The sequence below is a fragment of the Bactrocera latifrons genome, unplaced genomic scaffold (genome assembly GCF_001853355.1).
Source record: "Bactrocera latifrons isolate USDA-ARS-PBARC rearing strain unplaced genomic scaffold, ASM185335v1 scaffold_45, whole genome shotgun sequence".
Lineage (NCBI taxonomy): Eukaryota > Metazoa > Arthropoda > Insecta > Diptera > Tephritidae > Bactrocera > Bactrocera latifrons.
In genome coordinates, this window is record NW_017537101.1 from 1,438,150 (window position 1) to 1,464,899 (window position 26,750).

Genomic DNA, 26,750 nt, shown 5'->3' on the forward strand with positions numbered 1-26,750 from the left:
CGTTTTATACTATTGCCAAAAAAAGTATATATTTTTTCTAAATTATCGAAAAAAGTCGATACTTCACGAACATGTCTCGCAGCATCGTTCAAAACCAAGTTTAAAGCGTGCGCAACACAATGAACATAATCGGTATTTGGAGCATGCTCTTTTATTAGGGTTTGTAATCCTCCATACACACCCGACATAACATTTGCTCCATCGTATCCCTGTCCTCTACATTTAGTCAAATCAATTCCATATTCTTTAGTCAAATTTAAAATGACAGTTTTCAGACCTGCTGCACTGCAATCGGTTACTGCTATAAATCCTAAAAAGGACTCACAGATTTTTATTTCTTTAGGCACATTATCATCATTTTCTGTAACCGAGATATATCGAAAAACTACGGATAGTTGGTCAATTTTTGACAAGTCTTGTGTTGTATCCAGAATTATTGTCAGAAATGGAGCTTTTTTAATTTCTGAGATAATATTGTTCCTAACGGTGGTACCAAGCAAACTAATAATTTCGTTTTGAATCGTAGGGCTTAAATAATTTATTTCACCTTTCGTTTTTAGAAGAAGTTCTTTTAAAGTTCATGGATGGACAGACCGAAATTAAAAGATTTCCTTGTTTATCACTACGGGCCCTAAATAATTGCCAATCTAAATCACTCACAGTATCTTGTCTCTAAAAAAATAAAGAAATTTTGGGCACTTTTTTTATGACCTCGTTCCTTTTCTGTTTAATTTTTCTTTTCTCTGCGCCGCTGGGATAATCTCTTTTCCTTTCACTCATTTCTTTAACAAATCGCTACTAATACTGCTAAACCARAAGAACAATATTGTTTGTACTGAATTACAATGTAATGCACATTTATATAAAGGGCGTAAATAAACAGTGCACTGCACTCCGTGGTTTAACATCCAATGCAAAGTACAACAACGTACACGTACAWCGCGATATCGATGAAGGATTCCCGGGGATTTCCCGCTGAGTGAAGTAAGTAAAACGGGGAAGTCCCGCAGCCCGCCATAACGATGTAGAGTGTTGCCAACTTTTGAACGCACGCTTAAGGCGAGAAAAAAAGGAATTGTTTTATAGAATTTTGTCATTTGTAAAATAAAATAAATTAGAAAGTTTTTATTCTTTTTCCTTACACGCTTTGGACCGTATAATTGATACGGCAAATACGGCGGTAGCTACGCCCCTGGATTGGAGGTAGGTGCTTGCTCGTATTTATATAGTCCAGTGTTAAGGGTGTGTAAATCAGCATTTTGCGATGTGGCGTTGTAGCAGTTTATTAGGTGTTGCATGGCTAGGGTATCATCATTGGTAAGACCGAGGTTAAATCTCATCACTTCTAGTGTTTTGTCTTAAAATTTTATTTGCTGCCATGTAGAGGATATAATTGGTGCATGGTTTTATAGTGATTATTAATTTTATTATCATAATTTGAGACACGTTGCTTTCTAATAAAATTGTTCAAATCCAACCAAAACTGTTCAAAACCCTTGGTACCGAATATGCGGACCCCAGTATCTATAGTTGACTTTGTTCGAAAATATCGGTCTATGTGTGAGTTATACAATAGAAATTCAGATATAATCCTTTCCCTGCAGTAGTAGTTCTGTGTGTCCAAAATTGGTGGAATCGGGTCAATACTTCCCTGGGTCCCCATATACTACTATTTTCGAACTTTCTGATGATCTTATGCTGGATATGTCGGCCAATATTTGAGTTATCTCAATGAAATTTTCATAACGTATTTGACTCATAATTGTACATATATCATTGTGTTTAAAATGAATACAATGGGGCAAAAACTCCACCTAGTCCCCATATGATCATTACCAGGATTATTGAACATCCGGCTGATTGTGGGTGATGACAACATATATTTGGTTTTTCTAGCAAATGTTATGCCGAATATATACGTAGGTCAGTGTATAAGTTATACTATATGGTGTATGTATGTATATATAATATAGCTTAAGGGCCAATCCTCTGGTTGACGTTTTACATCGTAGGATATTTTCCTGGCTTTGATTCCAGCAAGTTGCAAGAGTATTACGGTTGCACTCGAAATTAGCCCTTTCTTACTTTTTAATTTATAATTCACTTAATGCAATTGAAGAGTGTTTGCAATTCCGCAATTAGTTCGGTGAAGCCTTTGTTAACATTCCAAATTGTGCGAACTTTTTCGATTCCCTGTATCATACTTCAATTTGCTGTGCAGCAGTTGAAGTTGATGTTATTTCGCTTTGAAATTTTTTGGTATTTATATTAGTTTTATGATGAAGTTCAACACTAAGCACTCGGGAACCTCCTCCACCAGTCGATAAATGCATGAACGAATATATCATGATCAATAGAATCAACTTCTTCCTTAAAAATCATATCGCCTTTTCCATTACAAAACATACGAGTTCATCAATGGTTCGAGGTTGTAAAGATATAGTTGACTCGTTCCCGCCAGGTTTCTTGGACATCCTCACCAACCCGCTTCTCATAATCCATTTCCATATTGAATTCAATTAAATTAAAAAAAAAAAAAATTTCAAACGATTCAATTTAAACTAAGTTGGTTTTGCGAAGAAACATGCAATTAACGATTGTTTCTTGAAGGAAATTCAAAGTAATCGTTAAATTCATCTAAATTAGTTAAAATCATTATTATGAAGTTTATTTAAACCTGAAATGTTATATAAAACTTACCAATCATCAACATTCCTTAAATCGCAATGAAAATATTTATGTTACTTCACACATACATACATACATATTTTGCACAAAGTTTATTTTCCTCGTTTATTCTCTCTTGCTCTTCTAATGTGGATCATTCACAATGTGTAATCAGTTGTCAAAATTACTTGAAGAAATAATGTATTTATTTTTCTTGAGGAATTGCTTAAGAACGTACACACGTTCTTAAGGACATAGTTATTTGGAAAGCTGCACGACGACATAAGTGTATCCATAAGAACGTGTGTATTTTAATATTTGACAGAAGTCGCTTGAAGTCTGTCGCTCTCTATGAGTTCAGCACATTGTGTGTTTAAGTATTATATATACATATTTTCATTGCAATTTAAGGAATGTGGATGAAGATTGGTAAATATTATACAAAATTTAAAAATGAAATATATTTCATAATAGCCGTGTTTTATTTGACCATAAGCTAAAAGCTAAATCATGGACAAATAAAACGTATTTAGCTTATTTCACATTTTCAATAATTATGTTGGCAACGCGGGCAATAACAACAGCTGATATTCAACTTTTCGCATCGCAATGTTTGCAGAGAACGTTTAATATATTAGAGTTGTGTATATATATAATGTATTATACGATCTCTGAGGTAAGTTTGTAAACAGAGTTTTCACAAAATAAATAATTATATATTTTGTTTATCAACAGCAAAAGAAAAGTTTGGACAGATTCCGTGACGCTCCTATTCCCTAAGTGCTACAATAAGAGGAAGGATGAGTTCCTGCATGCGCGCAAGAAAAAGTTCCCCTATGAAAACGTCTTGGAGGACATGATATTTTAAGGGTTTGCGGTAAGAATATTTTCAGTTTAGTGTGTAAATATTTATTACATTTCTTTTCACAGGATACAACGGTGAAGACGGCTGCTATTGTAGCAAAAATGCGAACGCTTTCGAATGCGTATAAAAACAGCGAAAGATAATTAGACCAGAACTTCTCCGTATGCAATACCGTACATGTCGGAAATGGACGAAATTTTTGGCCAAAGTTGCGCATTGTCCAACAACCACATCATAAACATTGGAACTGATCCTCTAGAAAAGAAAAGGTGCAGAAGAAAAGGGGAAGTTCTACGCGAATATACAAAGTAAAATGCGGGATTTGGTGGAAAAACGAGATCTCCAGATAGAAATCAGAAAAAAAACTAAACATAGAGGAAGAAAATCTAAAACTTCCATAGCGGTGTGTTATGAATAAAAGATAGCAAAATTAATTGCTTCTTCAACCAATAGATATTGTTTTATTTCATTGAATTATTTTATTTCACGATGCATACGTATATGTACGTGTTTATATAAAAGAAACAATTTTATTATTTGAGTTTGCGCCACTGTATATGTACTCGTGCTTATATAGACATATATATGTACTAGAAAAATGTTGCTCTAAAAGTGCATTTTAAAACATTTATTCATTTCCTCATGTTAAAATTGTAAGCAACTGATTCCGACGACCTCCATTTGCTTCTCTCGCCCCCTCATTAGCAGGTTCCGGCTCCGGTTCGGCACTTTCAATTTGATGATCAATAATAGTATCGTCGTTTGTTATAATACATATGTTGTGCATAATGCATGCACTTGCCACTAAATTTGAAATTGCACATATATTTCTGTGCTCCGTAAATTTAAGAAGCCTTCGAAACCGTCCTTTTAGTGCTCCAAATGCATTTTCCACAACTATTCTTGCTGAAGAATGTGTTTTGTTAAAGTTGATTTGATTAGGAGTTAACGAACCATAATCTTTAAACATCGGAATGAGGTAATATTTACAAGGGTATGCCGAGTCCCCGAGAATAAAAGTAGAATTTGGAAATAAATTTTCCATATTACTTTCCGCTTTTCTATAAAATGCTGACCTTTTTAAAACTGTAAAGTCATGATATGATCCGGGTTCCCCACAATAAATGTCAATAAATTTTTTATCAGCATCGACAATGGCCTGTAGAGCAATGCTATAATTCCGTTTCCGATCAAAATATATATGCTTGTCTTTTATGGCTGCGTTAATTGTTATGTGGGTGCAATCAATAGCACCAACAACACCTGGTATTTGCTTTCTTTGCAAAAACTTGCGAGTTGTTTCTTCCAACGCATCTGCAGTTGGCCACTTAATGAACTCATGACCTATTGAAATAACCCACGCGACAACGCGACGAACAATCGCCCATGCTGTGGACTTCGTAACGCCAAACAATATGGCTAGTTGTCTGTAGGTAATTGTATTACTTAAATACCATACGTACATGCAGATCATTGTTTTGGCAGGAATTTTGACTTTTCCGGACTTCGTAGCAAAACAGGTTCTTTCACTTTCCTCATATCTTCCTGTAAAAATTTATATATTCATAAAGAAATGTCTCATAACAAAAGCCAATCATACCTATTAAGTAATCTAAAGTTTTGCGGCTCAAACGAAAGTAATATTTGAAATCCTCATCTTCAAAATTATCAATAGTATCCATAAAATTAGAGCATTGTGGATGCTCCATCTGCTCTTGCTCTGAATCCTCTGATGACGAACTTGATTCAGCAGCTATAACAGTCAGGATGTTCAATACTTCTTTATCCTCTTCATTATTTGAATTTATGCACACAGTATCAAACAACTGGAAAACACACAAAGTTAAATTTCGTCTTAATTTCAATTTAAAATCCCCACTTACCGCATCTTTTATAAAATTTTCCATTACGCGCATTTATTTATTTTTCATTTACAAATGTATTTTTTAATTGTTTACATTTTTATCTGTCAAAATGAGGTTTCTCGCTATTGCCAACTACTTTTTTGGGGGAAAAGACGATGAACTGGCAATGCCTCTAGTCAAATATACAAGCTATGATAGCTTATTATATACCAGCATAATTATATTGGCTAATAGCCGTGACAGACGAGCAAAATTAATGCGCCTTAAGCAACGCTAATGCGCATTGAGATTTTATGGTGACAGACGGCAGACTTGTGCATTTAGACAGCTGATAGTGAAATTTGTTTATTCATTTAAAAAAAAAGTGAAATAAAAACGAATAAGAAAAATTATTTACAGAAATATATATGTTAAATATATAATAATTAAATAAAWAAATTTAACGAAAAAAATTGTTTATTATTAACTACGTTCAAAGGTAATAGACTGAAATCAAAAGCAATAATTGATTGTAAAGCGATAAAGTTGAGAATATTGGAAAAATGGATAACAAACTGTGCGTTGTTTATTTTCTGCCATCTAAAAATATAAAAATTAGTTTTTGTTAATATACGTGCACATAATTTAATTAGCAATATAAAACTGCTTACCTCTGATGTTGTAAACGCAAAGGAAGCATTTGAGGAGTGTTGCCCACTCAAATTTGGTAAATTCAGCTAAAGCACGGGTCAAATGCGCAAGTAAATTAAGGCCGCTAATGCATATTAGCGCTGTCGTCTGTGAGGACATAAGTCTTCCATACAATATAAGATAATAGCTTAATTTTCTGAACAAATAAAATACGCCACACACAATAATAGCCGTGCTTTATTTGACCATCACAAGCTAATAGCTAAATCATGGACAAATAAAGCGCACTTAGCTTATTTCATATATACGCTTAAAATGAATTGTGTTGGCAATGCGGACAAGAACAATCAGCTGATATACAATTTAGTTTGAAATTTCAAATTTGTAAACGGAATAGTAATATACTATACAAATAGGTATATTTGTAGTATAATCGTGTCGTTTGTTATCATATAATTGTCTATTTATTGGGAAGTTCACTATATTTATTACAACGTGTTATCCAAAAATAGTTATTTTTACGTTTTATGTTTGAATGATAAAGTTGATGAAAGTACGGCGGAGCGCTAAACATGTGGTGCGTTCCCACGAGTGGTTGAAGTAAAACAGAAAGAGTCGTCTGTGCGTGGCTGGAGTGTCTGCTTTCTACGGTGTCGTAATGGCCGACTCATTGAGTCGTCACGCCGCGTAGTGGCTGGTGAAACGTACTTTACGTTCTCTGTCTCTGCTATGTCATCAAGAAAACGATAAATTATTCATACAAAAATGTATTTAAATACAACTGTACTGTGAATAAAGCCATAAAAATAAACTGTAAAAAAACAACGAATGTAAATATTAAATACATTGTCTAGTTGTATGTTAAATACAATTTAAACAAGCTACTACATAAGAGATATAATATATATAACATATTATTGTATATCCGCTATCTCCTAGTGATGAATAGTCACTGAAGTAGAAATTTCTTTGTTATTAGAGTCCGATAAGTTTTCAGAATTATGCTTATATTTCCCATAACTTGTAGTGACTGAACTAAACGGTGGTGTAACGAGCTTTGCAGTGCACTAAAACAGAAATAACAAGTGTTAAAGATTCGTATAAAATATTTGTAGTGAAATTGGTAAAATACTTACCGATGAATTCCGAAACTGGATCGTTATCACCTTCACCACGCATAGTACCCGTAATTTCCTCATTTTCCACCATTGGCAGGAACAATTGCACAAATTCTGGTGAATATGGTGGCGTTATAGTCTCAAGTACTTCAGTAACAAAGTACCGTATGAGTGATATGTCTGTATCACCTTTAGCGCAGCACTGTTTAATATATTTAACAACGGGCACTACACAGCCGCGGGTCAATAGATTAACCATTCGGTCCAATAACATTTTCTTCATTTCTAGTTGTACTAAAATCTCTAGCTCATCCTGCTTCGATTCAAATAGCCTTATAAGTAACCTTAAAATCTGTTGATGCAGTGTAGGATGCACAGCCGCGACTTCATCTAGTATGGCCAAATGAGTAGGGCAACTGTCGGTAGATAGTTTGAAGTAAGACGGTTCGGTAACTGTGTTCTCAATCCAACGTATAACACCAACACCAACCACTGGATATCTGTAATTTGTAAGTAAAGTTATTGCACAGTTTTCTTTTTTTCAATTTATAATTTACTTAATGCAATTGTAGAGCGTTTGCAATTCCGCAATTAGTTCGGTGGAGCCTTTGTTAACGTTGCAAATTGCGTGGACTTTTTCGATCGCTTGTATTGTACTTTTCAATTCATCTTTATTGAGCACACGCTCGGTCATCGGGCGCTTTTTTGCCGGCGTGTCAACTACTGAAGCCGCATAAGCCAGCAAATGGATATACTTGGACTTGTGTTCAGGATTAATTTTTACTCCAGCTTTGAATAGAGAATCTACAAGCAATTCCAGGAATTGAGGATTGCGTATTAAATCGATTGGTGGTGGGTCTGCCGCAGAATAGTTTCGAAACAATACTGTAATATCTGCTGGATTAAGCGTGTTGCGCGAAAGCATCGATGACAGAGCCTGGCATGCTTGTGGATATGCCGCCGATCCATTAAGAGCCATAGTAATGGGAGTTACATTTTGATTACTAAAAAAAAACACAAAGATATTTGCCAATCATTATCATTACACAGTATCAATTAATTTGCTCCAAATAAACTTACTTTTGCAGCGCATACTTTGTAATCTCTTGTGAGAGACGCTTCATATTGAAGCCACCTTTTGTCTCCTGACTTAATACTTGAATTAGTACTTGTGAGTAAACATATGTATGCTGTCCGTGGCATACCATGCGCGCGCATTCTTGTATAGCCCCTTGTATGTCTTCGGGATTGTTAAGAAACTTTGTAATGGAAGTTTTAAGGACGCGCGAAAATACTTCAATTTGCTGTGCGGCAGTTGAAATTGATGTGATTTCGCTTTGGAAACCAGCATCTGAGATTAGTTTTATGGTGAAGTTTAACATTAAGCAGTCGGGATACTCCTCCGCCAGTCGATAAATAAGCGAACGCCATGTATGATGATCAATCATTTCAGTTAACCAATCAGGCGTCTCACCTTCTTCTGTAAATATTGTGTCGGCTTTTTTAGGATCAAAGGTCTTCAAAATCATATCTTTAAGATGGTTTTCCACCATTGCTTGTACATCGGTGACCTTAACGCCAGCAAGAATAAGCCATTCAGCAAGCAAATTTGCCATTTGAGCAACAGCTTTATAGTTTTCAGACAGCATTGTGATAACTTCTTCTGGGGAACCACCGGATTGGAAATAACGCTTTAGTTGCGTAAATATTCCGGGTTCCATTATATAATCAGGTGTGAGAAATTTTTCAAGACATTCTTGAATGGTTTCCTGTGGGTTATCCTCGGGCATTTCCTAAAATTACAAACATATGAATTCTTCAATGGTTGAAGAGTATAAAGATATAGCTGACCTCGTCCTCGCCTGGTTGCTTTTGACGTCCTTGCCAACCCGAATCCTCATAATCCATTTCCATATTGAATTCAATTAAATTTTAAAAATTTATTTCAAAGTTTCTAATATTAACTAAGTTTTGCTTTGTAAACAAAAACATTCGTTTATGCCAACTATATAATGATTTAATTGCGGCGAATCAGCAAAAAACAAAATGTCAAAAGAAAAATACGCATACAGCATTGCCAGAACGAAAAAAATTAATTTAAGAATTCTTAAAAATTTGCAATGCCATGCTTACAAGCAATATTGGAATTGAGTGGATTATTTTTTTTTTAAGTAAATGGTTCACATTCCTACTTAAAGTCATACAGATGACCAATTATAAAAGTCCATTTATAATATTTCTTTATATTTATTAATAATTGCAATAAACTTGATTGAAACTCGTTTCGTTTCCTGTTGACTAAAAATTGTGTTACTTTTCCGTTGTTTGGTGTTCTTATCTGGTGATTGTTGATGATTTTTAAGCTCGATTATCTTATTTCAATGTCCCAAATCCACTTAGACCAGTTTTGGATATTTCGAATAATAAACAGTAAAAATTAGTTAAATAATTAGTTAATTTTTAACAGCAATTTTTTGTATTATATCAAAGAAATATTCTTCGATAATTTTAACGAATTGGATAAAAGCTTCAAGTACAACTGAAGGCCTTTGTAACTCAAGAATCTTTCGGAAGATTTCAATTAACTTTAACTTTTAACATGTAAAAATAGTGCCTCATAAAAAATTTTTTTTAGAGTATATGTTAATAAAAGGATCTCCGCGTAGTGATGATACCCGGAAGAAGCTTTGGTGTGGAACTGCATCACTGCAAAATAAAATTGTAATTTTTCCCATATTTCTGATTKTATCTAACTCCTTTAAATTAGATAACAGTTTATAAATTAAAAAAAAAAAAAAATTTCGGCGTCTGCGGACGCCATTACAATAACACGACACTTGAATGCTGCGGAATTTCTTTCTCAATTTTACACTTAGTCCTACAAAATTGAAAATAAGCTATATTTTGGTATCTCAAAGGTATTGTTTTATTTTAATTTTTTGTTGTAAAATTACTTTAAATATATTTAACATCGAGAAGTCTTTCTCGTGACAATATCGGATATAAAGCTTATTGTTTATTTTCTCCTCGTACTTCTTAAATATATACAAACGTACGTACGATGGTTTTAAATTAAATTTGGCAAGATCTTAGCATATAATCATTAATGCTAATGTTAAATTTCGAAGTCATTTGTAATTAAATGTATTTCTGCCCGTTACTGATATTTACGAAAATAATAATAAAAAAAATAAATTACTAAAATCAACAATATAATAATTAACCTCCAATACAAACGCTTTTGCAAGAAGTCAAATTCATCATTGAGCAAGCACACCCACTTGTTGTTCAATCACAAGAATGACTTTATGGTTCACTTTTGCGTTTCATTTTGAGCACTATGGTATAAAAGTGACTAGAATACATTGCTTAGGACATTTTTGTTTTCAAAATGAAAAATATTCAATTGTAGTAAAACTGTACGGTGGTCAAAACAAAATTACAAAAAGAGGAAAATCGTTTACGTTAATATCATCTTTTCGAAAAAAGGTCGTTGTGTTGTTGTTGCTGTTTTTGGATGTTATATATTTCAAACCACATTTTAACGTCTTTTCAATTTTCGACAAAGCCACTGCGTATCGGCCTTTTAATTGCTCTTTTTGCTTTCTTTTACTTCACCTTCTTTTGCTTGACCACGTCCCAAAATTTTTGCTAAGCTATCCCAAATGCCGCCGAAGAATATTGCACAGGACAGATTTTCGAATGGTAGGAAAGGATCATGTATACCCAAAAGAATTGAAGATAGCTTGAAGTATACCAGGAATATAACAATACCGAAGTAAACTAAAGCATGGGGCGCTGAAATCCAGTCTGTCTTCTTATCCAGTACAAATATTATTGAAGCTAACAAAGAAGCTTTGGTGTAGCTGAAATTAATGTTTAAAAACATAAGCAAATAGTTTTGTACGTATGCCTTTCTAAGGTCTTACAATGAAGGCTGCATGAATTCCATAGCTGTCGGTGTCCAGGCTCCTCGAATCAGTCTTTCTAAAAGTTTAGTGAATCCAGCACCGTTGCCCTTCAATGTTCCAATTATAATCATAATTATCCAGGCGTTTGGGTACAACTTAGCAGCGTGGGAGACACCATCATAAACTTTCTTTGCACGGTAAATCTCTTTCATTGCACTAGCAACTACTTTAATTGGGAGGAACTTGCCAATTTTATAACCGATATCAAAGGGTGTGTAGAAAACCAAGTACCTGTGAAATTATTGTTAAATATTAAATGTTTTCAAATGTTATGCGCGTATTTAAATATGCATATAATAAAGTTCTCACCATACAACTGTGCCAACGAATAATTGTGGTGTGTTTTTCAGAGGGGCCAATATAGGTTCACCAAGCAGTGCATTAGCTACCATGCCTCCGGAGAAAATTACAAGCATCGTAGATAGCCAACATGCAAGCGGATGTTTACGTGAAAATGATTGTGCATTCGAACCTAGATCTTCTCTAACAGCTAGTGCGGCAAGCAGACTGTGTGCAATGTCAAAGTAAGGAAACATTTTCAACTTTATGACCTGATTGGCCATATCCAAGAATGCTTCTGGATCCATTTTGTCGACGAACTGAAAAATTAAATTTTTAAACAAATGAGATTTATTTGGCAAAAAATTACATTTTACATATATGTAGTTATGCCGGCTTAAATTGTATCACTATATAAAATATGTATATAGTACACTTGACCAGAATCGAGCTAAGCAAAAAAAAAAATTTTTAAGCGTCTCGCACAATTTTTGGTGCGGCTCTATGCTGGGAAAAAAGCTAAAAATAGATTTTTCGGATCTTTTCTTTTTTAGAAAACTGGCACAGCACGCATGTCATTATTACATAAGTTATAGCTGTCAGTCAAAATAATACACAATAATAAATGCGAACTGCTTTAGTAGGTCAAAAAATTAAGTGATATTTTTATTCAAATTTTATTTAAATAATTACATTTCTAATCCCCTTCAAGCGTTCACTTTATCTTCGGCGCACCAATTCACAACACAAAACCTATGCAACAATAATTTGAGTGCTTCCAAGTCAGCAGTTTTGTTTTCAAATTGATGTGGGCAACTTTACAACACTAATTTGCCAGCAATATCCATTTCACTCTTCTACAATTAAAATAATTGTCAAAATCTGAACGGCGAAAATCATTGCGGCGAAAAGAGCTTTAAAGAACGCGTCTGTTTTGCACTGCAGAAAAAGTTCGGTGGTTTTCTAAGCATAAATTCCGCAAATTATAAAGAAAATGTTAAATGAATACGCATATATATCTTAAATCATCATTTAGGCATAAATAATCTGACACAGTAAAATACTCGCCGTTCAGTAAAAACTATAGTAAGTGTAACTTCAGTATGTAATGGCGGTTTGGGAATGGGTATTTACTAAACATATTTTTGCGTATTTTATTAGATTGTACCGCGAGGCATAACTTATAAAAAATGGATACGCTATTCGATCAACTAAGAACAGAGACGCCGGCAAATTTGAAAAGTGCCGAGTCTACAAATACACGTGAGTTTATAAAGGCTTCAAAGAGGTCACCTTCTCCTGAATCACATGTAAATCCGCAAACTCCCAATAAAATAAAGAAGATATCGACAGAAACGAAGCCTTTAGATAATGCTGCAGTGCGTCGTGAATCAATGCCTCCACCTGCGACGACATTTGTCAGAAAAAATATAAGCAAAAGTCGCAGTTTATCACCTCCAAAAGGCCTAATAGTAAGACCATTTAAAGTTCTCTTAGAGAGGAAAAAAGTTGAAAGCTCAGATTGTAAAAATCAGAAGCTTAGTAAAACATCAAAAACACCAACATTTACCAAGAAAGCAGCGGACTTTACTGGATCAGCAGTAAAAAATGGAGAAAAGTCACCTAAAAAATCAACACCCACGAAGGCACAACAAAAACTATTCGATCCAGATGTGCTTGTTAAAGCACAACAGTTAACACATTTTAATGTAAAACGTTGTAAGGTGCGTTTGTTAAGACAGGATTTAGCAAAACTTAAACAAGAGTTCCATGCAAGAGAAAAGAAACAGACGGAAAATAAAAAATCATATCTTAAAAATAGCGGTAAAAATAATAAAAGCAATAGAATTCTACCTTCAGAGAAGTCATTGAATTCTAAACATGGCGGAATTTGTGACGAAAAAGAGTCCAAACATTCATCTGGGTTTTTCATAAAAATAAATGCACTCACTCGGTCACCCAAGTCAAAAACAAAATCTGAAGGATTCCTAAAAGAAAAAAGGCCTTCACAAAAGTTGAGTGCTGGGACAATTGCGAAGAAAGTAAATGCAGCCGCCGCAATTTCAAGCACCAAACCAACTAAGTTTACGAGAACACATCTTATAAAAATGTATGGCAAACGCGTATTTTGTTCTCATGTTAAAATCGAACGGTGTTCACATCCGATGATGTTGATATTTGAGTCTAATGCCCGTGCTCGTCGGTTACAAGCAAAACGATCAAAATCGAAAAATCTGTCTGTCTCTTTTCGCGATCAGGTCGAAATATTTGGCGATAGTAGTGATTCGGAGGAAGCAGATATGAGTTCGGTATGTGATCCAGATGTAGCGTCTACATCGGAAGCTGCCATGAAGACAGCGAATCCGATTCCGATCTCTTTAACGGTAACTCCAGCTCGTCTCAAAAAAGTGGAAAATGGTAAAGTTGTAGACGATATCGAATTAGACCCCTCGCTCTTTGTTGTTCCAGTAGTTGCAAGCACGCCATTTGCTTCGCCAGGTAAAAAAAAGCGTGAAAAAAAATCCTTTAGTCCACTAAAAGGGGATGGTACGCCCAGCCCACGCAAAGAAAAACTTAAATTGGCGAACGAAAAAATGCCTCCAAGTAGTTTACGGCGATTAACTGCCGCCGAAGTTGAAGAAGAGGACGATGAAGACGACGAGTGTGAATATATAGGTAATCATGAGTTCTATAAAAATGTTTTCCCCAATTGAAGCATACTAACTATTTTCTTATATTTGTTTAAGTGCCCATTGAAATACCTGAACGTCGCATATCTCGAACTAGTTCCGCCAATACCATGGATGATGTTGCTCCGGAAAAAACTAATGAAGCATCAAACAGTGACTTAGAACCTACACTTATTGACACAATTGACAATACCGGCAATGTTCAAGACACATCTGGAGAGAGTTTCGCTTCGGCTGTCGATAGTTCGCTTCCTCCTAGCACCAATCAATCTAGCAATACGGAACCTGAGGCAATGAAAAATATTGAGAACTTGGTCACCACTGACAAGGTTATCGATGAAATTCAATCTGTTGAAGATAATGAAAATGTGGTAGGGGAAACAAAACAGCAAACAATAGACGTGGACTTAGCAGAGCTCCCCCAACTTACACGTATTGATTCAGTGTCACCTTCTCAGTCGTTGAACGACATTGTCAACACTTTTATGTGCAATGAAAATGCTGTTGGCTCAAAGGAAGCACTACAAACCATGGAGGATGATATTGAGTTGAGTTCGAATACAAACAATATCTCCGACCTAAAAACGAATGAAAACCAATCACCTGAGGATATTTGTATAACCGATACAAAATTGCGAGATACATTAGACGATGACATATCTCTACAGTTGTTTGTTGATGGTAATTTATATTCGATTTTTTAAATTTGCCACAATTTTTTTATTTGCATTAAATAAACACAATTTTTCATTACAGATGATACCACTGCTAATTCACATTTCTTAGGGGACAGCGCAATGGAAGATAGCGAAATAGTAGACGGAATTGTAAAGGAACGTATTGATGAGATTTCTAAAGATAAGCATTTGGGTTCTACCGTTGAAGCTACGAACCTTTTGACCTCGAAAGTGACAACCGAGTGATAATGTAGCAGTATAATCGTTAATTAATTAGGTACCATCAAAAAAAAAAAAAAAAAAAAAAAAAAAAAAAAAAAAAAAAAAAAAAAAAAAAAAAAAAAAAAAAAAAAAGAACAAACAAAAAAAAAACATTAAAAGTAATTCCGCAATTCATTTTGTTTATAAAACCCCCTCCCTTCTCACTCTATGTTTAAGGTATACACACGTATTTGTGTATTTTACATTGAATAATCGAAATTAAACTCTAACCAAGACAATTTGTTATATGTTTGAGATTCTTGCAGGCGTTTGTAGTTGTTAGTGTTCACTAGCCAACTATTCGGTGCCTTTATTTTTGAAATGATATTGATCGAATATCATTTACTAAAATTCCGTTATCCTTCTTTTTAACGTTTGTACATAACACCATTACTGTTTCACTTAGTTTAAAGTTACTTAAAGTAATTTAATGAAAAATGGTTATAACATTATATTAATATTGCTAAACTTGTAATTTTATTTACGAAGAAAAATGTTCGAAATTTTACACGTAAATTTTGTGTAAAAAATAGGAAAAAAATATACAGTTTCCTGTATACAAACACCTACAAATGTAATTTCATCCAAGTTTTGGACAATTAAAGTATAAGTTGGTTTTATAAGAATTTCACAATAAAAAATGTCTACCGATAATTGCATAATAAAATATATAAATAAATTTGAAAAATATAAATGTTGGTAAGACTACACATATTTCGTAATTTAAATGTTATGTACCTTGACGTGCTAAATGGTCATAAACACACTGCCGATATGTGATTCGCATCTTCAACTTGCGTGTTTTGTAGTTCGAATTTCTTTAGATTAGTAATAATGTTTAGGTAGGCTGTTGCTTCGATGAGGGGTGCTACTGCCGACAAAAAATTCCTAATGTCCATAAATTTGGCGTGGGTCAGACCTATATCAGGGCGGCGATGAGTATTAAAAAACCGATGCGTTAAGAAGTAAAGTTGGCTGGAGAAGAGGAAGAAATTTTAATTTTTCTGAAAAATATCTCGACTGAACTGGCGACGCAGAGTGCGACCTGGGCGTAGATTGCACAGCTGTAGGAGCTAATGTCACAGTAGTGTTTTGGCAGCATGGGGCCACGTAACTTGTGGTTCACTTCCTGTGTATCTTAAGGCTCTGCTTGGGCTCAATGCCAGCACGAGTGAAGATGATACTGTGCAACTCTACTGCTAGGACCTGCTCCAGTAATGACAAACTTAACCTTAAATTCACCTTTCAAAACAGGGTTAGATCGCCGAAATAACTGCCCTTGGTTGACAAAATCCAGGACGATTCCGGTAACGTAGAACGGGATGTTGTGGGAATTGTTTTTGATCAATAGTTGCGGGGTAAAACCCAAGCTGGAATGTCCCCTAGAACTTTGTCCGGTTTACCTTTATAAGTAAGATCGAAATATTTATTTTTTGAGTGTTATAAACCCTGCCTTTGGGGGTACTTTTATATCGCGATTCCAAACCTCGTGCACAACCCTGGGGAGGGATGATTCTCCTTCTAATTTTAAATCGCCTTTAAATGGCTGTTTTTTGGTTACCCAGAGGATACTTGCTTTAAGACCGGAAGACGTGAGCTGCTTAAGTCGTGTGTGAAATAATCGTTTCTGACTACTACCAAGTGAATGGCACTCAGAGAGCTTTCTTCACATGCGTGAACTTCTACACAAGACTCCAGCCTTTCTATATATGACTTCATCCTTCTTCTACCAGAGCGTACATTTGCTGACGTCCGCCGATTACATCGATATCATTGGTCACAACCGTACATTACTTCTGCTTTCTCTTGGTTGAACAATAAAACGAAGCAAATGGGTCTGGTAGTGAACAAGGGCAAGATAAAATATGTTCTATCATCAAATAAACAGTCGTCGCATTCGCGATTTACCTCCCACGTCACGCAGAATAACTCTTGCCAACAGGTGCTACGTCGAATTGAGTAGGTAATTGAAAAGGAAAGTCCTGTCTCGACGAACGATGATGGAACGATGCGAGATATACGACGACAATGTCATAGTTTAGCGAATTAAGAGACAACGGCTATGCCGGCATGTCGTTTAAATTGATCAAAACACTTCAGCCCCGAGACACAGTACCCGCGGGGGGAAGCAGAGGAAGACATCACTCCATTGTAGAGACCAGATGGAGGAGGATCACCGTAAGTGGTGTTTACACCAATAAAGAAGAAAAAGGCAGAAGTTGCCTTACCGAATATCAACCGAACATGGATAACCGAACATAATAAAAGTTAGTTGCTTATAGCAGACTTCAACGTGCACCACATTATTGTCTGTCAAATAATAATAGGGTGAGGAGTGATTTCCACGACAGTTGGATAGTTGCCATAGATAACACTTGTGTAACAAAGTAAACTCCGTCTACTTCATAAAATTCACATAGAGATTTACAAGGCGACTGCGTCTGTACTGCCATTTCATTCTTATTGAGGAATAGCTGAAATCCTCCCTATGTAAACTCTAATTGGAGTAGATCATTGACTTTCTAAGATAATCATTTGAAATTGCATTTATTAAATAAATCAATTTTGATTAGCCTGAACGTGATGTGGAAAGTGTTGTTGGTATTCAAGTGAAAATGTCACTTTTCCAAGCGAATGTATCTTTAATATCGTCCTTTAAGAGGCAATAAATTTCATCGGTTGCCAATGATTCAACACCCATTGTTTTCCAAAACGCTTTACAGCAATTTTTCCATTGTCTCAAGTTATAGAATCCACAAAACCGCTCCTTGCTATCCTTAAGCAAATCCATGAAAAATGGAAATATCTCATCGGCTTTCAACTTAGCCAACATATAGCGGGCCTTCTTGCGATTCAAGACGTCACCGAGTTCCCCATAAATTTGTTTTGCACGTGTGAAAGCCTGACGAGCGGGTCCTTTTTCCAAGGCGTTTTCCGCATGAATCTTGCCTATAGCCACAAGCGCTTCGGCTTCTCTGCTTTTGCAACCACTCTCTAGTCCATATTTTAAAGCTCTTTGCAGTTTCAAAATAGCACCGTTTTTATCCTTGGAGCTTGAAAATAATATTCATTTATTTTGAGTACATAAGGACCTTAAGGGAGAGTTAGATTCGGGGGAACCGAACATTAGATACTCTAGCAAATTTTAAGATTTAACTTAATAATTTTTCCTCATTAAAATTATCGCCTCGATAGTATAGATTTGAGAACATAAAATCATAAAAGTTCATGTTTGCGAAATGCGGTGGCTGTGGGTCTGCCTAACTTGGCGACTTTTTGGTCTTGTCTCAGCGAAACCTTCAGTTGGGATGGTTAAGCTTTGGACGTGGAACTGGAAATCATAACCGTAAACCCATGATTTTTTACCAGTTATGACCTTCTGGTGCAGATCTGGGTTGTCGCGGATTGGGTTCAATAGCTCCTGAGCAACGTCAGCGCGACGCTGTTTTTAGTCGAAGGCGAGTAATTTTGATACGCGGCGAACCGACTCAGTTGTCAAAAACTATCTAATCATTTAAAATGGCCGATCTTGTCAGCATAAATAAGGGATATGAATACCAACATTAGCTAACAAAACAATCAAAAATCGATAACACGTAGCTCGCGAAAATTCAAAATTCGCGATATATGATTCATGATGTGTGGAATACAATGCTCGCGACAGACTGCAAACGACATCTGTCAAATATTAAAATACACACATTCTTATGGACGGACCTATKTTGATAGCTGCACGACTACACGACTGCAGGCCGACAGTTGTCGTTCTCGCTAACTTCAATTTTATCCTATATTTGCCAACGACAGTAGGACGACAGTATAGTTGACAGTGGAATGGAAGACAGAGAGATGAGGTAGAGTGGTGATGCCACTAATATGTAAAATGTGAAAGAGAGAGCTCTAACAAACATGACGTTATTTTACAAATAAAAGCATAAAATAGCTCTGTTACATCATTTATAAAAACAATTGATAATTTAAAACAAATAAATTTACCTATTTACTTATATTTTGCTTAAAAATACCACTTTGAACAAAATATTAAAATTTCATTGAAGTGCAAGGTATTAGTATGGCCACAACGAAATTGTGTAGATGCAAAATGGACAACTGGGTTGTTTTGTGTACATGCCGGCCATTGTTATGTTGCTGCCCTCTCACAAACGTTCTTGTAGTAGGATTCACAACGCCATTTTCAGTTCACTGTCGCGCTGCTGCAGTCTGTCGCGAGCATTGTGCTCCGCGCATGACTGACATTTTTTTGTAGACAGCTACCTTCCTTTGAGCAATGCCGTTATTAGAGTTAGAAATGATAGTGATAATTATTAAATCAATTGTTCGCGTTTTCAACGGGTTTAGTCAAGGTAGTTCGAGTCGAACACATTTTCTATCTCAAATATTTTAGTTCTCGGACAGACAAACAACCATTTAATTACTAAGGTCTGTGCAACAAGTTGCGAGAGTATAACATTTTTAATGAATTTTTACTTACTTCCATAAGCATATCCCCTCATATAGAAATAGGTCAAATAACTGTTTGAGATCCGTCACCTCGTTCCCCGAGGTCATATCTTTCCGCACTTTTAACAGCATTTTTGAAGCAGCATCAAAATCTTCCGATTGCAACATGTATTGAGTTCGGGACAGCAGTGCACGTATGTATTGAATTTTATTCTTCTCCACACCAACTTTGTAAACAAAAAGGTTGAATTAGATAATTAGAGATTTTAAATTATGTAAGGTGACTGAAAGTGGCCATCACTGGCGCCGAGCTTGAGTGTAAATTTCTCCACATGGTCTCTAGTTTTGATCACGATCTCAGCTAACGTTAAAAAACTACACATTGCAGGTCTGCATTTGTAATATATTTAAAGCTTTTACATAAGGAAGAAAAAGCGACTGGGTTTTTTACAGATCGAAAAGAGTCGAATGGACTACACTATGATTAACCCAATATATGTCGTCATTCTAATGAAGACCCCGAACCTTAAAGGGTTCTTAACTTAAATAAAACGATGGTCTACGTTTATCGTGCAAGGCCCCACAACTGATAGTGACTCCTGCTCAAGTGACCATAAAGCAGAGATATGTCACCAAGGATTAAAAACGGTAACGGGCTTTTTGTTGCCAGAAAGAAAAATGAAGCTAAAATGCGAAAGACAAAAAGGTACAATGTTGACTACAAAAAAAAAAAAAATATAAATTGAGAGCTGAATTTCAAATAGCCACATACTAAATGTCTAATATAGGTGATGCGAACGGTTCCGGAGCAATTTTGGGGAACTAACTTACTCTCAGCGATGGTTATTGTAGCTTTGTGCAACAACTCTTCCGCAGCTTTGGCATCTTTTTTTGCCACAACGCTTCCATAGCCCAACAACAATTCAGCAAATTCGCGTCCCGCTACCAAGTGCAACGTCGGATAAACACCCCACTCACGTTCAGTTATGTAGTCTGACAGCCATTCTTCATTTCGGCTCAATACCATCGCTTTTTCCATAAACTTGATCGCGTTTGGTAAGGAGCTTTCTGAAAAATACGTTCAATCAAAGAAATTTGTTTATGTTAATTTTGTTGTACGACAACCAACCACTTGAACTATGAAATTTTGCGGTCTTAAAATAGATACGAGCAATCGTTTCCTCAGCATTGTGATTAGCAATGCTTTCAATATATTCACAGATTGGTATTATAACACTATATATATCCTCGAGCAGCCAATCGAATTTAAGTTTGTGAGGTTCCAGCAATTGAATAATCTGATGAAGGCACATGGCGGTCGTTTTGTAGCTCTGTGCGTGGCCAAGTATATGCACATTCTCGGCGACGCGTATATTCTCAAACAGTGCCATTAACAGTTCTACATTATCGCAAACACGATCTCTTATGACTTTAGTTTCATAGAAGAAATCTTCTTTTTCCGCCAAGTTTTTCAGGTGCCCAGCACCTATCTTGCAGCCTTCTTCATACAGTTCCTTCACTAGGGCACAATAGATGGGTCCTTTCAGGCGCCGTGCCTGAATATAGTCGAGTTCAATGAGTTGAGAACGAATTTTTTCCCGATTGAAGAAGACTACAGCTTTCCGGATCGGCATTTTGTAACACACTTCTTTAAGAAATAGACAATTTATATGTATGTAAGGTATATATTATAGTTAGGTATGTCAGTAGTGATTCAATTGTCCCTTTGTTTTATTTCGAGTCGATGTCTGGTCTGTATTGGTCTGCTTTTCTGTCGTTGAATAAAAATATAAAATATATTTGTGCGTCAAATCGTAAAACACAAAGAAAAGTGAAAAGTTTTCAGAAACCTACTATAATTTATATTTTTATACAACCTTTTTGGTCATTAAATGAAATAAGAGGATATTTGCTTTAACGCCAGCCTAAGTAAAGGTTTAGAGGTTCCTGCGTTTATAGTCAAATGATTAGTGAGAAGTAACTTTTGATTCCAGTTTTCTAATCTATCAATGAATATGACTTCTCTTTTGTTAAATTCGTTGGACAACACCTAACTTTTATAAATAAATTCTTCTTTTTTACTGGCGTAGAAACCGCTTGCGTGGTTATAGCCGAGTTAACAACAGCGGGCCGGTCGTTTCTTCTTTTTGCAATGTGGCGCCTATTGGATATTCCAAGCGAATCCGGGTTCTTCTTCACCTGATCTTGCCAACAGAGTTGAATCTCGTCAATTCAAACGACATGACCTAGTCAACGGAGCCGCAGTATTTTAGTTCGCTGAACTATGCCAATGTCGTCGTATATCTCATACAGCTCAATGTTCCATCAGCTACGGTATTCTGTGTTAGACTTCGAAGTTAACGTTGTTGTTGGTGTTAATACTGGTTCCAGGATAGACGAAATTATCTACGACTTCGCAGTTATGACGTGGGAGCCAAGTCGTAAACACGACAACTGTTTGTTTGATGATAGGAGATATTTCATGCTGCCCTCTCTCACTACCCAGCTCACTTTCTTCGCCTTCTTATCCTGCCTGGAGAAAGCAGAACTAGCGGCGCGTATGTTGAGGCCAATGATTTTAATATCATCGGCGTTCGCTAGCTGCTGTATAATCTTATAGAGGATTGTACCTGTTCGATTAAGCTCTGTAGCTCAAATTAACAGATTGAAGAAGTCGCACGATGGAAGTCGCCTTTCCTGACACGTTGTTTGGAATCGAACGGCTCGGAGAGCTCCTTCCCGATCCTGACGAAGCTTTTGGTATTGCTCAACGTGAGTTTACACAGCCGTAGTAGTTTTGCGGGGATAGATTCAGATTCATCGACGAAGAGGTGGTGTGTGTCGAATCTCTTTTCACGGGTCTTCTCCACGATTTGGCGCATAGTGAATATCTTGTCAGTTTAGATCTTTGCCAGATCTAAAGCCACACTAATAATATTCAATAAATTTTTTGGCGGTGGGCTTTAATTTTTCACACACTACGCTCGATAGAAATATTAGGCTTGTCCTGCGGTAGTTTTCGCAGATTGAGGGGTCTCCCTTTCTGTGGATTGGGCAGATCACACTTAAACTCCAATCGTTGGGCATGCTTTCTTCCGACCATATTTTACAAAGAAGAGGATATAGGCTCCTTATCAGTTCTTCGCCGCCGTGTTTGAATAGTTCAGCCGGCAATCCTTCGGCCCTCGCCGCTTTGTTGTTCTTCAGACGATTAAATGCTATTGGGACTTCTTCATGGTCGGGAATGCAACGTCTGCTCAATCGTCATCGTTTATGGAATCCGGTTCACCACCTTATGCCTTCGCATTCAGCAGGCTGGAGAAGTGTTCCATCTACTACTTTAGTATGCTCTGTCATCGGTTACTAGATCATCTCTGGGGGTTCTACATGAGTATGCAAAGGTCTAGAAATCTTCTGTTAGTCATCAACGAATTTTTTGTTTGCAGCTGCCCTTACACCGAGTTGCTTATGAGTGCTCTCAGAGAGCAGGAGTGCAAGTCGCGTAGAAAATCGTTCGGCTGTCTGTTGTGATTGCAGATTCTCGACGTCGAAGCTTCCTTGTGTTTGTTTACGTGCGTTTTTTGCTGCACAGAGGTGGGAGCGTGGCTAGATGTTAGGACCTTGGAGCATACGGATGTTTAAAGCACTGGAGACGTGTCTTCTGTCTCTCACAACATGATCAATCTGGTTGGTGGCTTTTCGATCCGGAGACAGTCAGGTAGCTTGACGAATTTACTTATGCTGGAATCTAGTACTACAGATAACCATATTTCGGGACACGGCGAAGCCGATCAGAAGGTTTCTTTGCTCACCCTTGCGTTAAAGTCGGCAAGCATGATTTTGCATCGTAGCGGGAATAGTTCTTATATGGCGAATTAATAGAGACAGCGAATTCGCTGGCTAGGTCAAGTCGTCTGAATGGATGAAAACACTCTAGCTCTGAGAGTCTTCGACGCAGTACCCGCTGGGAGCAGTAGAGGAAGAGGAAGACCCCCACTCCGTTGGAATGATCAGGTGCAGTAGGACCTGGGTTCGCTTGGAATCTTTAATTGGCGCCAAGCAACGAAAAGGAAGAGCGGCTGCGCGTTGTTGTAAACTCCGCTATGGCCGCGTTAGCGATGTCAATGAAGACAAAGAAGTTAGCAGAAGAAAATGTTATCCAATTATTTCTATAAAACTTTAAATACTCTCACGCCATCATCAAGCATTAAATGAAGATGTAACAGTGAAATAATTAACCCAACCGACCCTTAATTATACTCATGTTTATAAATAATATTATTTAGTTCAATTAAATAACAATTGCAGAATAAATATTTGTAAATAGGTTCTTTCTACAATATTTTCGATAAGTAAAATAACATCTCATTCCTCACGTAGTAAGCAACATATCGGATCCGAATCCCTGACAACCCAATTGGTTGTAGATCTTCTTGAAACCATACTTTCTGAAAGTCTCTTTGCTTGAGTTACTATATTCAAATATTTAGTTCTAACGCCTTTTTCTACATCCCTTGTATAACTACTAGAGGAAAGTTCGGCATCTGCACTAAAGAACTCATCCTCTTGTTTTTCTTCTTCCGGTATCATGTTTTCCTCTACATGCATGTCACTTACTGAGTTCTTCTCGTTGTAATATAAATTATCAGCAACAATACGTTCCAAATCAACGTCCTCTTCACTACTGGGAACCTCTGCTGTTATGTTTTCTATTTCCGAAGCTCTTATTTTAGAAGCGGAAGTACGCGTGTTCAATACGAGATTGTATAGTCTATATAGATTTTGAGATGAGTACTTCGATATGTTGCTCAAAGTATTTTGTTTTATATAGCCAACTTGATTGTCTTCATCCCAAAAACGTTCGCAAAGGTTCTTCCAACGTCTTAGTCGATAGAAGTTGCAAAACGATTCAGCTTTCATTAAATTCACCAACTCAGGATGTATGAGATCGGATCTTAAAGCAGCTATCATATATTTAGCACTCAAGACTTTTGCGTGATTGGCTTGATGATCGAAATGGATTTTAGCCATCTCAAATGCCAAACGTCCCCTTACTTCGCCACCGACCAAACGGCGTTGTGCATGCCCTATTTCCACTAGAATATCACCTTCACCTTGCCAGTATTCATTCTCTTTGCATATGTCCAGAGCTTTGGCGAAAACTTCTATGGCACCAACCGGCTGGTCGAGACTATTTATTAGGAAAGCAAACAAGTTAGAAAATACTTTGGAAAGTCGTCGAAAAATATAAATTTCAAATTGGGGTTTGAAAATTTACTATTTTAACTGAATGAAATAATATATTTTCAGTTACAATCTTACCAATAAAGTGTGGTGCCAAGCTTCTTGAGAACATCCAACTTGGATTCCAGAAACTCTGCACCCGTCGCTTTCATTACGCTTTCTTGCAGCAGAAGTATCTCTTTCAATGCCCAGTCAAATCTATCAGCCTCCATTAGAAGTTCAATCTTTACCAGAAAAGCTTTGAACGCCATCAGTTTGTTTGCCTTTATGCCCACTGTAAGTAATATAATAAAATATTTCAATTCATGAGTATTTAAACAATCTGAGCTATAAGAAGCTTGTGTAAACCTTGAGCAATAGCCTTGATTGCTTTCTGTGTTCGTTTCAAAGCGTGCTTTCGCGTTATGCCAGGTTCTTTTGCTTTGATCAAGTATATCTCAGCCAATAAGGTACCCAAAGCTGCATGCAGCGTAGGAAACTTCTCATTTTCAGGGCTGGTATCCGGCTTCCAGCTTTCACTACAAGCCACATCCATTGCGGTAGGTAAAATAAGCGTAGCTTTACGAAGATGCTCCGCTGCTCAATAAAAAGTATATTAAAGTCTAAATCTCAGATCAGATTTACCAATAAGACCAACATTTTCCTTGCTGTTTCAGAAACTTGGCGTATTTGAAAACGAATCTCGAGGACTGTTCTTTTGCTGAATAATTCGTTGTAGAATCGAGCATATACTTTGATATTATGTTGTACAATTGTTTAGTCAACCAAGCAAATTTTTGTTTCTCGACAATACCAATAGTCTGGTAAAGTATTCTCCTCATCATATAAACACCATGTCCTTTGTCCAAATGGTAAACTTGCTCTGCCATTTTTACATTGTCGACAAGTTGCAATAGGAAATCCATATCCTCGTAGACATAATATATTTCATGTTTCTGTTCGATAAGGTCGCGCTCCACTGCCACTAAATATTCAAAATAACGTGCCGATGTGTAGCAGCCATCCTCGTAGAACTCTTTAAGAATAACCTCATACACGGGACCCTTGAGACGTTTGCTTTTACGAAGATCATTCGACGGCGCCTGCTTCACATTCCGATCGGAGCAAGGATGTGCGTAAATTGCAGATGTTGGTATTGGATCTGGCATGATAACGGATCGTATAAGATTATACAATTAAATACAGTAAAAGTTTAATAAATAAATGTTTTCAGTTTCAATTAATTATAATCTTTAAAAGTCAAATGAAATATATATATGAAAGAATGAAATGCGAGTGAACTCGTTTGATTCTATAATAAAGAATAATTGAATCATTCGAATGAACAAAAAAAATTACTGACATTTCGAAATAAAAAATCTATGAACCATATCGTAACAAAGTATAATCCAAAAGTACAAAGAATTATTTTAATAAGGAGTAGATTGTTATTCTCATATTTTATGTTACGTTCATGGTGTGGTGGATTTTATGTTTTCTTTCAAATAAATTTTGGGCAAGCGAGAGCTATAGAATAAAAACCAACATTCAAAATTATATAAGTATATTCTGGTAGCATGTCGCACAGAGTTAAGTGTTAAATATTAATGAAAACGGAACCTTCGTCTAGCCGCCATCAGGGCAGGAGAATCAAGCTGCTCTTATCTAGGGGGCGATGCGAACACTCACTCACAATAAGGTATGGGGCAGGATGAATTGCAACACATTATTATTATTACCAATCTACTTGTAAATATTGAGCATATGGGTCGTGAACCCTTGTTTGTTACAAGGAACAGAAGGGAGGTGCTGGACATCACTAGACAAGGCTTCTGGCTTTTCAACTAGTGTAGAAGAAAGAGCTAAGTCACTTTTGCTACCGTATTTTCCGGAGACAATGCCGATCTATGTTAACGATTAAATGCGATGACCTCGTTCACGAAATATTAGTCTTCGGGGACGGAGACCTCCACCTTGTTCGGCTGATGATAGATAGAATAGTGTTGGCGTATGTCCTTGAACCATGGCAGACTGCAAAGGTCT

At 36.4% G+C, this 26,750-nt stretch overlaps 6 protein-coding genes and 1 long non-coding RNA gene across 8 annotated transcripts; 2 read left to right on the forward strand and 5 right to left on the reverse strand.

Annotated features, from left to right (window-relative positions):
* The first annotated feature begins 3,259 nt into the window (after positions 1-3,259).
* Positions 3,260-4,007, forward strand: LOC108973032. The gene is made up of 3 exons (XR_001993693.1): positions 3,260-3,343; positions 3,403-3,544; positions 3,598-4,007. It is a non-coding gene; the product is annotated as an uncharacterized LOC108973032 (long non-coding RNA).
* Positions 4,008-4,015: 8 nt separating this feature from the next.
* Positions 4,016-5,456, reverse strand: LOC108973031 (putative nuclease HARBI1). The gene is made up of 3 exons (XM_018940024.1): positions 5,416-5,456; positions 5,133-5,358; positions 4,016-5,077 (listed from the first exon to the last, which is right to left on the reverse strand). Exons 1-3 carry the CDS (start codon positions 5,446-5,448, stop codon positions 4,173-4,175), a joined length of 1,164 nt encoding a protein of 387 aa, XP_018795569.1. The 5' UTR covers positions 5,449-5,456; the 3' UTR covers positions 4,016-4,172.
* Positions 5,457-6,433: 977 nt separating this feature from the next.
* LOC108973024 (negative elongation factor D) lies at positions 6,434-9,160 on the reverse strand. The gene is made up of 5 exons (XM_018940014.1): positions 8,997-9,160; positions 8,226-8,938; positions 7,703-8,149; positions 7,164-7,645; positions 6,434-7,094 (listed from the first exon to the last, which is right to left on the reverse strand). The coding sequence occupies exons 1-5, from the start codon at positions 9,057-9,059 to the stop codon at positions 7,063-7,065; spliced, it is 1,737 nt and encodes a 578-aa protein (XP_018795559.1). The 5' UTR covers positions 9,060-9,160; the 3' UTR covers positions 6,434-7,062.
* An 887-nt stretch (positions 9,161-10,047) lies between these two features.
* LOC108973051 (trimeric intracellular cation channel type B-B) lies at positions 10,048-12,197 on the reverse strand. Of its 2 annotated transcripts, none has more exons than XM_018940064.1 (4): positions 12,089-12,197; positions 11,426-11,715; positions 11,075-11,347; positions 10,048-11,011 (listed from the first exon to the last, which is right to left on the reverse strand). In XM_018940064.1, the coding sequence occupies exons 2-4, from the start codon at positions 11,701-11,703 to the stop codon at positions 10,732-10,734; spliced, it is 831 nt and encodes a 276-aa protein (XP_018795609.1). In that variant the 5' UTR covers positions 11,704-11,715; positions 12,089-12,197; the 3' UTR covers positions 10,048-10,731. The 2 variants fall into 2 exon arrangements, with proteins under 2 accessions (XP_018795609.1, XP_018795610.1); XM_018940065.1 differs by having other exon boundaries at positions 11,426-11,723; positions 12,089-12,180.
* A 74-nt stretch (positions 12,198-12,271) lies between these two features.
* Positions 12,272-15,428, forward strand: LOC108973050. Its single transcript, XM_018940063.1, has 5 exons — positions 12,272-12,481; positions 12,557-14,071; positions 14,143-14,766; positions 14,842-15,056; positions 15,125-15,428. Exons 2-4 carry the CDS (start codon positions 12,586-12,588, stop codon positions 15,006-15,008), a joined length of 2,277 nt encoding a protein of 758 aa, XP_018795608.1. The 5' UTR covers positions 12,272-12,481; positions 12,557-12,585; the 3' UTR covers positions 15,009-15,056; positions 15,125-15,428.
* A 2,126-nt stretch (positions 15,429-17,554) lies between these two features.
* On the reverse strand, positions 17,555-21,293 carry LOC108973027. The gene is made up of 4 exons (XM_018940019.1): positions 20,614-21,293; positions 20,316-20,552; positions 19,516-19,711; positions 17,555-18,076 (listed from the first exon to the last, which is right to left on the reverse strand). Exons 1-4 carry the CDS (start codon positions 21,116-21,118, stop codon positions 17,629-17,631), a joined length of 1,386 nt encoding a protein of 461 aa, XP_018795564.1. The 5' UTR covers positions 21,119-21,293; the 3' UTR covers positions 17,555-17,628.
* A 2,477-nt stretch (positions 21,294-23,770) lies between these two features.
* LOC108973035 lies at positions 23,771-26,008 on the reverse strand. Its single transcript, XM_018940028.1, has 4 exons — positions 25,366-26,008; positions 25,077-25,304; positions 24,807-25,002; positions 23,771-24,675 (listed from the first exon to the last, which is right to left on the reverse strand). Exons 1-4 carry the CDS (start codon positions 25,874-25,876, stop codon positions 23,850-23,852), a joined length of 1,761 nt encoding a protein of 586 aa, XP_018795573.1. The 5' UTR covers positions 25,877-26,008; the 3' UTR covers positions 23,771-23,849.
* Between the last annotated feature and the right edge of the window lie 742 nt (positions 26,009-26,750).

Coding starts and splice junctions, on each gene's coding strand:
- LOC108973031 (XM_018940024.1), bottom strand. CDS start 5,448: ATGCGCGTAATGGAAAATTTTATAAAAGATGCG. Junction 5,359..5,415: donor AAAATTTTATAAAAGATGCG/GTAAGTGGGGAT, acceptor TGTGTTTTCCAG/TTGTTTGATACTGTGTGCAT. Junction 5,078..5,132: donor AACTTTAGATTACTTAATAG/GTATGATTGGCT, acceptor AAATTTTTACAG/GAAGATATGAGGAAAGTGAA.
- LOC108973024 (XM_018940014.1), bottom strand. CDS start 9,059: ATGGAAATGGATTATGAGGATTCGGGTTGGCAAGGACGTCAAAAGCAA. Junction 8,150..8,225: donor ACAAAGTATGCGCTGCAAAA/GTAAGTTTATTT, acceptor GTTTTTTTTTAG/TAATCAAAATGTAACTCCCA. Junction 7,095..7,163: donor TCCAGTTTCGGAATTCATCG/GTAAGTATTTTA, acceptor TTTCTGTTTTAG/TGCACTGCAAAGCTCGTTAC.
- LOC108973051 (XM_018940064.1), bottom strand. CDS start 11,703: ATGGATCCAGAAGCATTCTTGGATATGGCCAATCAGGTCATAAAGTTG. Junction 11,348..11,425: donor TTCGTTGGCACAGTTGTATG/GTGAGAACTTTA, acceptor ATAATTTCACAG/GTACTTGGTTTTCTACACAC. Junction 11,012..11,074: donor GAATTCATGCAGCCTTCATT/GTAAGACCTTAG, acceptor CATTAATTTCAG/CTACACCAAAGCTTCTTTGT.
- LOC108973050 (XM_018940063.1), top strand. CDS start 12,586: ATGGATACGCTATTCGATCAACTAAGAACAGAGACGCCGGCAAATTTG. Junction 14,072..14,142: donor CGACGAGTGTGAATATATAG/GTAATCATGAGT, acceptor TATTTGTTTAAG/TGCCCATTGAAATACCTGAA. Junction 14,767..14,841: donor TCTACAGTTGTTTGTTGATG/GTAATTTATATT, acceptor TTTTCATTACAG/ATGATACCACTGCTAATTCA.
- LOC108973027 (XM_018940019.1), bottom strand. CDS start 21,118: ATGCCGATCCGGAAAGCTGTAGTCTTCTTCAATCGGGAAAAAATTCGT. Junction 20,553..20,613: donor AAAATTTCATAGTTCAAGTG/GTTGGTTGTCGT, acceptor CGTATTTTTCAG/AAAGCTCCTTACCAAACGCG. Junction 18,077..19,515: donor GAGGGGATATGCTTATGGAA/GTAAGTAAAAAT, acceptor ATTATTTTCAAG/CTCCAAGGATAAAAACGGTG.
- LOC108973035 (XM_018940028.1), bottom strand. CDS start 25,876: ATGCCAGATCCAATACCAACATCTGCAATTTACGCACATCCTTGCTCC. Junction 25,003..25,076: donor AATCAAGGCTATTGCTCAAG/GTTTACACAAGC, acceptor TATTACTTACAG/TGGGCATAAAGGCAAACAAA. Junction 24,676..24,806: donor CTTGGCACCACACTTTATTG/GTAAGATTGTAA, acceptor CCTAATAAATAG/TCTCGACCAGCCGGTTGGTG.